Here is a 14,546-nt window from a genome sequence, read left to right as displayed (position 1 = left end):
CCTCGGAACAGAAAACAAATGACATTTAAAAAGCACATTGTTGGGTCTATATAAAGACCATTGGTGTCGGGGGGAATGGGTGAAAGCGCTTTGAAAAGCCACGATAAAGGGGAAACCCACAAAGAAAACATGAAATTGAGAAGCAAACAGGGGTCCTGCATTGTGCTTTTTGGTGAAACAGGAAGGTGCTATTGTTAAAACTGTGCAATCTAAAACAGACATTAACAACAACAGCCCTGTGAAATACAAAATGTTATAGTAACTGACTTCTGTTTAAATGAAATGAACTAGTCTGTTTGATGTGAGCATATAAAGAGACAGTGTGTTTGTTTGTAATAACTTTAAAAAGTAAATACATATGTGAGACTTATTGAGTTAAGGATGGATAACATTTATGTGTATGTAATAATTAGAAATAACACAAATGATTTATTGTGAAATTATTTTAATGTGTTAGAGCAAATTAATGATATATACTGTGTTAATCTGGCTTGAAAATGCATTTTTTAAAGGAAACTAACATACGGTTCTCGGCCTTGAAAATGAAAATTTGGCCTTAAAAAGTCCTTGAAAAGTGCTTGAATTTAGGTTTGAGATTTTTGTTTGAACCATGATTATCGGATTTTGATTTTAACTCATCAATTAAAAATTTCATGAGTGAAATACCCCTCGGCTGAAAAAATTATCTGGAGCTCTGTCTGCATCTGGGTAGACTCTTTACGCACAAACATTAAACCCACTTTGCACAAAGCCATCAGCACAATGATTCCCATTACAGCTCGTCGTGTCAGAGCAATGAGGAGAAGTTCAAGTTGGAGTTTGACCGGGTGAACAAGGGCATGGAGGAGTTCAACGCAAAGATGAAGGAGATCACAGAGGAGAAGGGGCAGAAGGTCAAGAAGCAGAAAAAGATACTCAAGTAAGTGTGGGTTACATGCAAGTATTTGTGGGTTACACGCACGTATGTGTGGGTTACACGCAAGTATGTGTGGGTTACACTGAAATTATGTCTAGGTTGGCGCTAAGAGATCTGAATGGCTAGGCAAAATGCTTGTTATTTAGAATGTTAGCTCGTAATGAGTCAAAATCTACTTTATGTTAAAATATTTTTAGCCAATATGAGTATTTAGTGGCAAATATCAGATTTCATTAGCCATTGGATCATTTTTGCTACCATTAATGCTAACACAGCCATGTTGTAGTCTTTGCAAAATCTTGCTGTCCTGACAGTTTAACGTGCAAGTATCAAGCCCAGTTTTCCCAAAACACTGCTCTGTTAATCGTTAACCTTGTTTACGCTTTCTGACTGTTCTATCTTACTGTGTCATTAGAGCCTATGACGATCTCACGAAGAAATGTGAAGAAGACAAAGAGAAGTTTTCAGAGTTTGAGAAAACTGACGTGAAAATGAGAGAGGACCTGAAACACGCAAAGTCCAAGAGCAAGAAGCTGGAGAAAAACATAGAACAGGAGAAGAAAAAGGTATATGTGGCTTATTTTTCTTACTATTGAGCAATGTTTGATTTATGAGTCTGAAAAAGAACTCGGCAATTTGTTTACTGCTATAGATCATCTAATTTTAGTTAAAACTAGCAAAATTTATAGATTTTGTTAACAGTGTTTGAAAATCATGGTAACATGAACTTTCATTAAAGATTTTTTTTAAAGAAAATATTTAGTGAACAATTTTGTTATATCAAATTTCCCAGATATAGCAAATATTACAGTTATTTGACAACATTGATTTTTTATTGATTTTTTTTTTTTAATGTCATAAGATTTTTTACTGATGCAGCTTTTTACCCTGCCCCTTTTACCAGCACTGAGTACATTTCATGATATGATAATTTCCCCAAGTCTTTCAAAATGAGTATCTCTCTGGGAAAACAGGGCTTAATGCATGGGCATTAACCCTTTGCATGCTGGGAAATTTGTCGTCTGCTAAAATGTTGTCTGCTGAAGTTTTAAAATTAGCATTTTCATTTTTTTTCAAAGAATACTATCAGAATAGCAAACAGTTTGGATCCTGATGAGACGCCACGTTCTGTGGCGTCTCATCAGGATCCAAACTGTTTGTAAAGGCCTTAAATAATTGGTTCCCGCATTGTAAGGGTTAAGTTTTGTCCCAGGTTAGCCTGTGCAGTCAGGGACAAAACTTTCCACCTGGCCTGCATTTGTGTTCAGAAGACACTTCCTTTGAACAAACTTTTCCATAACAGCAGAAAGTATCTTCCCTTATTAGCCTGTGCAGTTCACACAGGCTTATCTGGGACGATACTTTACGCGTGTGCATTTAACTCAGATTCCTCAGAGCGAGGCAAATATGTGTTGCTTTGATAGAGGAAATTCCATATGAGCGGAAAGTTTTGTCCCTGATTAGCCTGCGCAGACTTAACAGACTTAACGCAGATGCAATTTTCTGAGAGCGAGGCTGAAATGTGTTGTTCAGATAGAGGAGCTGCAGGAGGTTCCTGCGCAGGCACAGAAGGCCATTGACGAGATGCAGAAGAAGAAAGAACGCCTTGAGAAGGAGAAGGAAAAGGAAGAAGTGAAGCTCAAAGAAGTCATGGACAGTCTGAAAACTGAAACACAGGTAGATAACTTGTATAAACCACCACAGTCTTATACAGGCATTAAGTTTAAACATACAATAGAGAAAAAAATCATTGAAGCTCCTGATAACTTTATTAAGAGAGGGGGGAAGGCTTTCTTTTAGGTGATTAATCACTTTTAGATGCAAAATTTTCTTAGTTATTAATTTTTCTGGATCTGTTATCAGTAAAGAATTTTTTGATAAACTCAGTAAGGGGGAATGGTATTTTGCTTACCAGTGTTTTATTTCGTTCTAATGCGGGCCTGTATGTGGCCCAATTTCCAATTGAAGGAGTATTATATTTTTCCAGATGGGACCTAAAAATTCACAATTGAAGGTTTCCAAAAAAAATAAAAATATTTTTGTAGATTTCAACATGTAGTAGATCTCCCATCCAGCTATATAATAGCTGAACCTTAGTAAATATATAATGAAAACACACTGGCACGTACATTTTCAATTTTGAAGTATTATAAGCAGAACAACAACAACACTTATTTTTCCAATTTTAGTCAAAACGCTGTAATTTTTCCCAATCTAAAGGGACCTGGCCCCATTCCAACAATGGTGAAAAGAAAACTGCTATAAGTTTATACTGGGTTGGCAAGCTCAGTTTGGTTGAGCCCTGGACTCAAATTCACTGACGTTTTAAGTCGAAATGATAGACTCTGGCATAAGAAAAAAATGGAAAGATCGTTTTATCCATAATTCTTATCATAAAACAATCACATTCAATATAAAGAGAACTACACAAAGATCACTTCATTTATTTATTAGGATTTGATATCTATAGAAAATTTATTTTTAATTTGGGAAATATAAATCTGAGTCTATAATTTAGACTTTAAATGTAAATACGGCCCTGAACTACAAATCAAAGGGCGGTGTATTTGTTTCCTAGCCCAGCCACATAAATGGAGTGAAATATGTCAGGAAATCCTTTCTATGGCTATTCTGCCCATACCTCTGATTAAAGTTTTGCAGTTGTCAGTTACTTGCACAAGTGTGTTCACTTAGTACTCGTAAACAGCTATCACAGGAAAAGTATGAGTTGGTTAACCCCTTACCTCTTAGATATGTATATTTACTAGGGATGGCAAACCTAAGCAAATTCGTAACCGGTTAACTTGTTTCGATTTTTGAGCGGTTAACTGGTTAAATGGGAAAAAAAACATCTGAAAAACATAAACGTTTATAAACAATTACATATGCAAATATACTCTGTCTTGTTGATTGTCTTGTAACCTAATTACTTTAAACATATTATCAATTAAATATTGTTTCTTTACCAATTTTGTTGGTCCATTAAATTGGGAATTCAAATTCTAAATTTAATATTATACATTTTGAATCTAATACTTAGTCATTTCCGAAAGTCATATACGGCATATTTTACATGCTTGTCAGTGAACTGTGATATTTCCTATGTGTAATATTACCTTCATGTCATTTACACATTATTATTGTTCTACATCTTGATCAATAAAAGCTAGTGCAGAATTTGAATTATGTTGTGTTTTATTAACACTCATTATCCTTTAAAAATTACGTGCATTAACAGTTTGCTGATTAATAACATTTGTCAATTAGCATAAATATATTTTGCAATGGGCATTGTGGTTTCCTAACCTCTGTTGTTAAGGCCTGTTCATACTCTCCAATGTTTTTAACCAGGTTTTCCGAAGGAAAAAACTGGTTATTAGATTGGCAAATGCGGGCGGGCTGGCTGGCTGGCGGGCGGGCGGAACAAGCTTGTCCGGGCCATAACTATGTCGTTCATTGTCAGATTTTAAAATCATTTGGCACATTTGTTCACCATCATTGGACGGTGTGTCGCGCGAAATAATTACGTCGATATCTCCAAGGTCAAGGTCACACTTTGAGTTCAAAGGTCAAAAATGGCCATAAATGAGCTTGTCCTGGCCATAACTATGTCATTCATTGTGAGATTTTAAAATCATTTGGCACATTTGTTCACCATCATGGGACGGTGTGTCGCACGAAAGAATCACGTCAATATCTCCAATGTCAAGGTCGCCACGACTAAAAATAGATTTTTTTTAAAAACAAACTTACAAAGGGGGTTTATTTTGTTTGTTCATTTCAAAAGTTCAGTTTGAGTTTTCTCCCTTTATCAGATTTTTTTTTCATAATGAAAACCTGGTTTTGTGACAATTTTGTCCCTTTTTATTAGGGTGTTTAAGTTTGCAATAGTTGTTAAAACAACAGTGATCGGGTGTAATCACAGTGTCCAACTTTAGTGATTTTATCAAGCAATGGTAGTCAACACCTGCTGCACCTTGATGGTTTACAACTCGTAATCGCTTTTGATCCACAGGGGGGCATTACGGGGTGGTTATTGCCGATAATTTGCGATAAGATAAGCGGATTAGCCAATACAGTGAAATGAAGTAAAACAAAACTAACAAATTGAGCATTTATTGCGTTCAACCAAGAATTGTTTTCTGCAAGAGTAACCAATTATTAATTTTTTAACCAGTTAATTTCCTTAAGAAATAGATAACTGGTTAACCGAATAGCAGTTGCCATCCTTAATTTTTAAGCATTTGTACTTCCTTTAGAAAGTTAAATTTAATTTAAGATCTTATAAGAATCAAGTTTTAAAGGTTTCCATTCCAACCTTAAGATACTGATGAGCAGCAAACAGCATAAAACCTGTACAGACTGCGAGTTACTCGCATGCTATTCTGGTGTTATGCTGTTTGCACATAGCAATTTTCTCTTTGCTTCTGAGTGGGAAAGAGTTAACTGACTGTAATGCGACTGAAATACTGTTAAAAATGGCCCCAAAAATCGAACAGCAAGCAAACATAGAAACCAAAGCAATATTTCTGCATTCCATTGAAAGATCCCTGACCGTTAATGCTATCCTGGAAACTGATGCATGTCCTGATGAACAATTATTCCAAATATTTAATATTTTAAAGACAAAATTACGGTAGGCAAGAAAGGCGTTATTGTCCTGGCTAATACACAAACCCACAATTCCTGTGTTAGTCACCAGATCTGTGTTTTGGGGAATGGGGCCAGGAAATCGGGAAAAAATCCTGTTGTTTTGGCTAAAATTGGGAAATTAGTTATGATGTCTGTTGGCTAACAAATACATTAAAAATGGGAATAAAAGTGATTTGAATAAATGTACAAAGGTTTAACTTATAGAGGTTGATTGCAGATGAACTAAATGTTGAGATTAGTTTATTTTTAAATTTTGTTTAAACCTTCAATTGGGAATTTTTAGCTCCCATTTGGGAAAAATATATACTTTTTCCATTGGGAATGGGTCCCCCTACCAGACCAAAATTTGAATGAGAAAAAGAAAATGAAGATACTACACAGCTAAGAGTGCATTACACTGTGAACTTAGCTCATTCACACTTTACTTCTCCTGTAAAACACTTAATGCAGTAAAGCTGCATCAATACAGTCATGTTTGTTTAGGTAGATTGGTAAGGATGAGCACTAGTTGTTAACTCCTAAAATACCTGAGTGAGAATGTTGTCTTTGAAGGGGCTTCAACAAGAGAAAGATAAGAAGGAGGAAGAGTTACTGGGCCTGCAGAAATCTGTCAACGAGAAGAAATCAAAGGTTTGCATCAACAATTGAGCTTGTGCTGGGAAAACTGGGCTTAATGCACATGCGAAGAGTTTCGTCTCAGATTAGCCTGGTAGTCCACACAGGCTCATCTGAGACAACACTTTACGCACATGCATTAAGCACCTTTTTCCCAGAGCGCTGCTAAAATCAAATTTATGTTGATTTTCATGTGTATAACTTTATAAGCCCAGGGGTTTTTCAGCATTGTCTGCGCCTCCGGAAAACGGAGGCACTCCCAAAGCAAACGGACTCGATCCCAAACCGAAATTATTTTTAAAAAATCCCTATTTCCAAAAAAGACTTTTTTTTTTTTTTTTTTTTTTTTTTTAAGAATGAAGTGTCTTATAACTTGTGTGACTAACCAGTGTTTGTTTTGGTCAAAAATATCTGCTATAAGGTTTTGACTGTACAGTTCTTATCTCAGAGTGTAACTGTAACTGAAAAACCAAACTACAGTACTTGAATAAACGTTGAACATGCCCAATATTGCATCTGTTTATATAAAAAAGACAAAATAACAAATAAAAACAAATTTATTTGTTAAGCCACTGAATTATTTAAGCATGATAAATTCACAATTTTTTCCCAAATGAGCCGTTTCATCGAATTAAAAATTCCCAAAATGGCCAATTTTGTCGATAAAAAATTCCCACTTTGGTCAGACTCCTTTTCCCTGAAGCCAATTTCGGATAATCAACTTCATATTCATGCCCCCCTTCGAAGAAGAGGGTATATTGTTTTGCACATGTCGGTCCGTCCGTCCACTAGATGGTTTCCGGATGATAACTCAAGAATGCTTAGGCCTAGGATCATGAAACTTCATAGGTACATTGATCATGACTGGCAGATGACCCCTATTGATTTTCAGGTCACTAGGTCAAAGGTCAAGGTCACAGTGACTCGAAATAGTAAAATGGTTTCCGGATGATAACTCAAGAACGCTTAGGCCCAGGATCATGAAACTTGATAGGTACATTGATCATGACTGGCAAATGACCCCTATTGATTTTCAGGTCACTAGGTCAAAGGTCAAGGTCACAGTGACTTGAAACAGTAAAATGGTTTCCAGATGATAACTCAAGAATGCTTACGCCTAGGATCATGAAACTTCATAGGTACATTGATCATGACTGGCTGATGACCCCTATTGATTTTCAGGTCACTAGGTCAAAGGTCAAGGTCACAGTGACTCGAAACAGTAAAATGGTTTCCGGATGATAACTCAATAATGCTTATGCCTAGGATCATGAAACTTCATAGGAACATTGATCATGACTGGCAGATGACCCCTATTGATTTTCAGGTCACTAGGTCAAAAGTCAAGGTCACAGTGACAAAAAAACGTATTCACTCAAAGGCTGCCACTACAACTGACAGCCCATATGGGGGGCATGCGTGTTTTACAAACAGCCCTTGTCTACTTAATATAACTCTAGTCTACCTTGCAATTTTTAGCTCAGCTGTTTTCGGAGAAAACCCCAGGTATTGTCATAGACAGCTCGTCGTGTCGTCCAATGTCTGCGTCGCGCAAAAACCTTAACATTTTGCTCTAATATCAAAGTGCTTCCACCTACAACCGTGAAACTTCATATTGAGATGCACCTTGATGAGTTCTACAGGCCACACCCATTTTTGGGTCACTAGGTTAAAGGCCAAGATCACTGTGACCTCTATAAAAAAAAAGTTGACAAGCCTTCATTCATTTTAAACTGCACCCGCAACCGAGCGTTGGCACACGTTATGCGGTGCTCTCGTTTGTTTTCCCAGTTGGAAGTTTCCCAGTCAGAGCTGGACCTGTATCTTAGCAACCAGACCCTGGAGACAAACAAGCTCACCGACATGCAGGGCCGTCTGGACAAGGCAAGGGAAACGCTGAAAGAACGATCTAAGTATGGGAAATTTTCTTATAAGAGCATCGTACTGGTAAAACTGGGCTTATTAATGTGCGAAAAGTGTCGTCCAAGATTAGCCTGCAGTCCACACAGGCCAATCAGGTGCCACACTCTTCTTTTATGGAATTTTTATGTCCCCCACTATAGTAGTGGGGGACATATTGTTTTTGCCCTGTCTGTTGGTTGGTCTGTTGGTTAGTTGGTTGGTCTGTTTGCGCCAACTTTAACATTTTGCAATAACTTTTGCTATATTGAATATAGCAACTTGATATTTGGCATGCCTGTGTATCTCATGGAGCTGCACATTTTGAGTGGTGAAAGGTCAAGGTCATCCTGCAAGGTCAGAGGTCAAATATATGTGGCCAAAACCGCTCATTTTATTAATACTTTTGCAATATTGAAGATAGCAACTTGATATTTGGCATGCATGTGTATCTCATGGAGCTGCACATTTTGAGTGTTAAAAGGTCAAGGTCAAATATATGGGTCAAAATTGCTCATGAAATGTCACTTCTGCAATATTGAAGCTAGCAATTTTATATTTGAAATGCATGTGTATCTCATGGAGCTGCACATTTTGAGTGGTTAAGGGTCAAGGTCATCCTTCAAGGTCAAACGTCATATAGGGGGACATTGTGTTTTACAAACGCATCTTGTTTGTTTAAAGGAAGATCTTCTAAACGAAAATCTTGCCAAGATGGAAATAGTCGTTCCTGATAAGACATTGCAAAATAATTAAAACAGCAGGCTTATCAAGGACAACACTTAGTGTGCATGTCTATGGAAGGACACTAATCAAGGACAACACTTAGTGTGCATGTCTATGGAAGGACACTAATCAAGGACAACACTTAGTGTGCATGTCTATGGAAGGACACTAATCAAGGACAACACTTAGTGTGCATGTCTATGGAAGGACACTAATCAAGGACAACACTTAGTGTGCATGTCTATGGAAGGACACTAATCAAGGACAACACTTAGTGTGCATGTCTATGGAAGGACACTAATCAAGGACAACACTTAGTGTGCATGTCTATGGAAGGACACTAATCAAGGACAACACTTAGTGTGCATGTCTATGGAAGGACACTAATCAAGGACAACACTTAGTGTGCATGTCTATGGAAGGACACTAATCAAGGACAACACTTAGTGTGCATGTCCAGAGAAGGACATTTAACCATTTTCTTCTCAGATACTTATTTTGACATGTTCGTTGTCTCTCGGAAAATCAAATTTAATTTTAGACCTTTAGACTTTTCTTGCTAGATTCATCTTTCATTTCCAATCTTAAGATACTGTTGAGCAGCAAACAGCATACACCTGAACTGACTGTGACTTACTCACAGGCTGTTCTGGTTTTATGCTGGATGCATATGGCCATTGTCACTTTCCTTCTGAGCAGGGAAGGGTCAAATCTCCGTCCATGGACTTATTATCAGCTTCCATTGCTAAATATTGGAAGTTACTGAAAAATCAGTGTAGTTTGTGTGATATGAATTTCGGTTGATTTTGTTGGTAGACTAATATGAGAATTTAATGGCCTGATGAACAATTATGCCCAATGTTTAATTTTGTAAGACCAATATACCGAAGACAATTTTAATAAACAGCATCCTGTGTTTGTTTCAATTCCAGTGCTTGAGTGCATAACTCTGACTCTTGAAATTTGCTGTTCACTGCGTTACACTTGATACTTGATATTTCATGTAAACCGCTTATTCAGTAAACCTGCATCGAAACAGTTACAGTGCAATAATATGACCCAATAAAGGCCAGGGTTTTTGTCCCATACCTGTCAAACCGGAGGGGACTTCTGGTTTGCACTCTGTCAGTCTGTCTGTCAGTCAGTCCGTCACACTTTTCTGGATCCTGCGATAACTTAAAAAGTTCTTCATATTTTTTCATGAAACATGGGTAGATGGCAATATGGAGATTATGCACGTCATTTCATTTTGTTCCTACGTCAAAAATTCTGGTTGCTATGGCAACAAATCTAAAAAAAATATTCATTTTTTTTTTACTGACAATGGTGGAGTTTCACCGGTAGGGGACCATATTGCTTGGCAATCTCTTGTTTTTCCTTCTTTGTGACCTGCCGAAAAACGACCCGTTCCCCGTGGATTTTTTTTCCCCTCAGCAGGGAATTTTTTTAATTTAATATATATTATTAAGTATATAAGTTAACCTGATCCAGTGTAGAAAAAATTAAAAAATATTGCATAATTTAATTTTCTGTTGCCTTGAATTTGTTTAAAAAACAGTAAAATATGTTAAATTGATTATTTAAGACTTTCCTCATTCCCCAAAATCTGGAGTTTCGGGCGATTTCTTTCCCTCAAAAAAGGCCAGGCACTTTCCCCAAACTCAGATATAAACCCCTTGAAGGGTGTGAAGTCATCCCTCCTATCATGACATTTGTGTGTTGCCTCCACAGAGAGGTGTCTGACCTGGAGCGCAGGCTGCCCAGCCTTGAGGCAGCTGTGGAGAAGGCTCAACATGACTACGAGGTCGCTGTACAGAGAGAAGCAGAGCTTGCGGAGGAGGTATGGATGGATTTGAAACCTTGTGTACTCGTGTCATGAAATTTAGTACCGGGATATGGCCTGGTTGCCAGGGGTTATTTAGTACCAGCACGATATTAGCCCTTTCAGTGCGGGAACCGAATTTTGAAGGCCTTTGCAAACAGTTTGGATCCAGATGAGACGCCACAGAACGTGGCGTCTCATCAGGATCCAAACTGTTTGCTATTCTGATAGTAGTCTTTTGAAAAAAATCAAAGAAAATGCTAATTATAGAAATTCAGCAGACGACAAATTTCCCAGCATGCAAAGGATTAGTGTGTGTATTTTTTCATCATTTTGGGTATAGTGCTGGGGTCCTTTTGAGTGTGAAAAATCGCTTTGTTTTGACCAAAATTGTGACATCCATTTTGGTGTTGTTTAAATACTAATGCAGACCTGTTTACTTCTACGGATTCGCCATAGTTACTACGGATTATTTGGCTAAACTACGCACTACGGATTTGTACTGAAAAACTACGGATCCATCGATCAAAATGGTCACATTTCAGTTTTTAATCGTACTTTCGCATATTTTTGGTGTTTGCGGGTAATTTATCAATCATAATCATTTTGGCGCTTGCGTAGTAATTAAAGAAACGTAAAAATTCAAGCCTCCCGGGGAACGAGTGCTGATCGAGCTTGTCGAGTCGTCACCGAACGACAACTGACTTACGTATTGGTTCGCAAATTTAGCCGAATATATACGATTTTACGTTACTATCCAGTATACACATCTCTCTCTCTCTATTGCGGAGAATACCGACCATAGATGATGTATCGGGATTGAGCACGCCTGTTTTTACACACGTCCAAGATGGCGGCAAGCAGAGATTAACGGCGAAAATAATAAATACCATACAAATTAACAACGGATATCATATGGTCAGTAGGGAATAATTTAATGCCTGTGACAATTAACGCAAAATACTATGTTTGAGATAAAAAAAACAACAACACATATTTATCAGAAATCTGCACAGTGAATGTGCGTCACGGAAGTGAGTGTTGGAATATTGGAGTTCAGTCTACTCACAAAGTTAAAGCATTTATTATAATAAGATGAGCATCGTTCGAAAATGGAAAGAGACAAACATGATTTGATTTTTAGCCGGATTTTTTTCGAAAAAATCTCGGCTTATAGATTGATGTTGTCGGGCGGGCGGGCGGGGTGGCGGCGTGCTCGAAAATGTTAAAGTTCTTATTTCATGGTATAACTTTGGTATGCTTGGACCTAGAGTCTTCAAACTTGACATGAAGGTTGGCCAGGATTAACAGATGACCACTGGTCATTTCAAGGTCATTCATTTGAAGGTCAAGGTCACTGTGACCTTCAATATAAAAAATGTTAAAGTTGTTATAACTTTGGTATGCTTGGACCTAGAGTCTTGAAACTTGACATGAAGGTTGGCCATAACTAGTTAGTAACCACTGGTCATTTCAAGGTCATTCATTTGAAGGTCAAGGTCACTGTGACCTTGAATGTAAAAATGTTTAAGTTCTTATTTCATGGTATAACTTTGGTATGCTTGGACCTAGAGTCTTCAAACTTGACATGAAGGTTGGCCAGGATTAACAGATGACCACTGGTCATTTCAAGGTCATTCATTTGAAGGTGAAGGTCACTGTGACCTTCAATATAAAAATGTTAAAGTTGTTATAACTTTGGTATGCTTGGACCTAGAGTCTTGAAACTTGACATGAAGGTTGGCCAGAACTAGTAAGTAACCACTGGACATTTCAAGGTCATTCATTTGAAGGTCAAGGTCACTGTGACCTTGAATGTAAAAATGTTAAAGTTGTTATAACTTTGGTATGCTTGGACCTAGAGTCTTGAAACTTGACATGAAGGTTGGCCAGAACTAGTAAGTAACCACTGGACATTTCAAGGTCATTCATTTGAAGGTCAAGGTCACTGTGACCTTGAATGTAAAAATGTTAAAGTTCTTATTTCATGTTATAACTTTGGTATGCTTGTACCTAGAGTCTTCAAACTTGAAATAAAGATTGGCCAGTACTAGAAGATGACCACTGGTCATTTCAATGTCATTCATTTGAAGGTCAAGGTCACTGTGACCTTAAATGTTAAAATGTTAAAATTGTTATAACTTTGGTATGCTTGGACATAGAGTCTTCAAACTTGACATGAAGGTTTGCAAGCACACTTAGATGACCACTGGTCATTTCAAGGTCATTCATTCTAAGGTCAAGGTCACTGTGACCTTGAATGTAAAAATGTTAAAGTTCTTATAACTTTGGTAGGTAAAAATGTTAAAGTTCTTATTCCATGTTATAACTTTGGTATGCTTGTACCTAGAGTCTTCAAACTTGACATAAAGGTTGGCCAGTACTAGAAGATCACCACTGCTCATTTCAATGTCATTCATTTGAAGGTCAAGGTCACTGTGACCTTCAATGTTAAAATGTTAAAATTGTTATATGCATTCAAAACATAACACAAGGTTTGCTCATGCCTTGAAAAGTACTTACATTTCATTTTGACCTTTGAACAATATTTCAGTAATTTAAGTATTGCATTGACAAAAACACGAAAGGTACTTTCCTGTCATTTAAATCAAAAATCCGGCTTCAATGCGGTCATCTCCGACCGCGGAACTCTTGTTATGTTAGTGTATCTGTGTATACTCCGATTCATATTCATATTCTGCTTTATTATGTTTGTTGTGTTGTACAGTTCAATGAAATAGCATTGAACTGAGGTTGTCGAGTGCAAGATATTGAAAGGTAAACAAATAAAATATATTATTTTAACTCCATTTAATACAGTCAATCTTGTATTAAGAGACCACTCAAGGGAGTAATCAAAAGTGGTCTCTTAATAAAACGGTCTTTGAATACAAAAGGCCATTCTGGAAGAATGCTTACCCTCAATTTTAATCTATATGAAGGATTATCTCTTTTATCCACAATGATTTTAACTTTTATAATAAAATGAATATAAACACAATACATAAACAATATTTTACTTATAATGTGTTTTATTTTTCACTTATTATAAATTATCATTTATTATAAATCAATTGTGTGTACATATTTATTTGCAAAAACAACATAGACAAGGAAATATTTTTCCTAAGAACAAAGAATTTTGCTAAAAATGTGTAACAGTCTACATATACATGTGTACAGCTAAAACTAGAAATAAATGCCAGAAGCCAAAAGCTATGATATATTATCACATGTATTTCTCTTTCCGTTTCTATATTGCGCGTTTTTTTACACCTGACACATTATTTTCCACGTCTTCAAGCACCTCGGCTTTACGCTTAAGAATGTTCTGAATTTGGGTTTTTCCGACTCCAATCTCGTCTGCGATTTTACGTGCACTTATACTCTTTGACAATTCCAAAACCCGAATTTTCTCGTTCAACGTTAACACTTTTTGTTTTGACATTTTAATTTCTGCATGTGCGCTTAAGGAAATCTAACTCGATTATGATACATAACACGTCAATTGAAAACAAACAATCAGACCTGGTTGGAAAATTTATTAAGTAAATAACAATGTGATTGGCTTACAAATATCTACTAATTAGCATTATTACAAATTGATAATGTACGGATTTCGACAGATGTTGCCGATTAATAGTTTATTTTCCGCACTTCTCAGGAAATGTTTGTCGCGTACAGTGCATTGTTTCTGCACCTGTTATCTATACTCGAGAAAAATCGGCATTGTCTCTTAACGATCCACATAGTAAACTATTTAAGCTGTAGACTGTGCGCAATACGTTCCCCTATTATTCAACTCAATAAATTAAAACGCAGTCTACAACAATACCGGTCATAACCGGTTAACGAGACAAAGCATAATCATAATGGTTGTGAAAACAAAGCAGAGGTGTAACAGTACATCTTATC

The 14,546-nt window shown here is 36.8% G+C and overlaps 1 protein-coding gene across 1 annotated transcript in view; it reads left to right on the top strand.

Moving 5' to 3' along the window:
- Nucleotides 1–14,546, top strand: part of LOC127834161 (structural maintenance of chromosomes protein 4-like) — a 60,247-nt gene that overhangs the window by 19,471 nt on the left and 26,230 nt on the right. Inside the window, exons 7-12 of the mRNA XM_052359796.1 lie at nucleotides 779–919; nucleotides 1,332–1,482; nucleotides 2,450–2,593; nucleotides 6,122–6,199; nucleotides 7,976–8,097; nucleotides 10,541–10,649. Coding sequence (XP_052215756.1) covers nucleotides 779–919; nucleotides 1,332–1,482; nucleotides 2,450–2,593; nucleotides 6,122–6,199; nucleotides 7,976–8,097; nucleotides 10,541–10,649 — 745 coding nt within the window. The remainder of the gene's footprint in view (nucleotides 1–778; nucleotides 920–1,331; nucleotides 1,483–2,449; nucleotides 2,594–6,121; nucleotides 6,200–7,975; nucleotides 8,098–10,540; nucleotides 10,650–14,546) is intronic.

The sequence above is a fragment of the Dreissena polymorpha genome, chromosome 6, assembly GCF_020536995.1.
Source record: "Dreissena polymorpha isolate Duluth1 chromosome 6, UMN_Dpol_1.0, whole genome shotgun sequence".
NCBI classification, from domain to species: domain Eukaryota; kingdom Metazoa; phylum Mollusca; class Bivalvia; order Myida; family Dreissenidae; genus Dreissena; species Dreissena polymorpha.
Note: the sequence above shows the minus strand (reverse complement) of the source record. Positions and strands in the feature narration are given on the sequence as shown.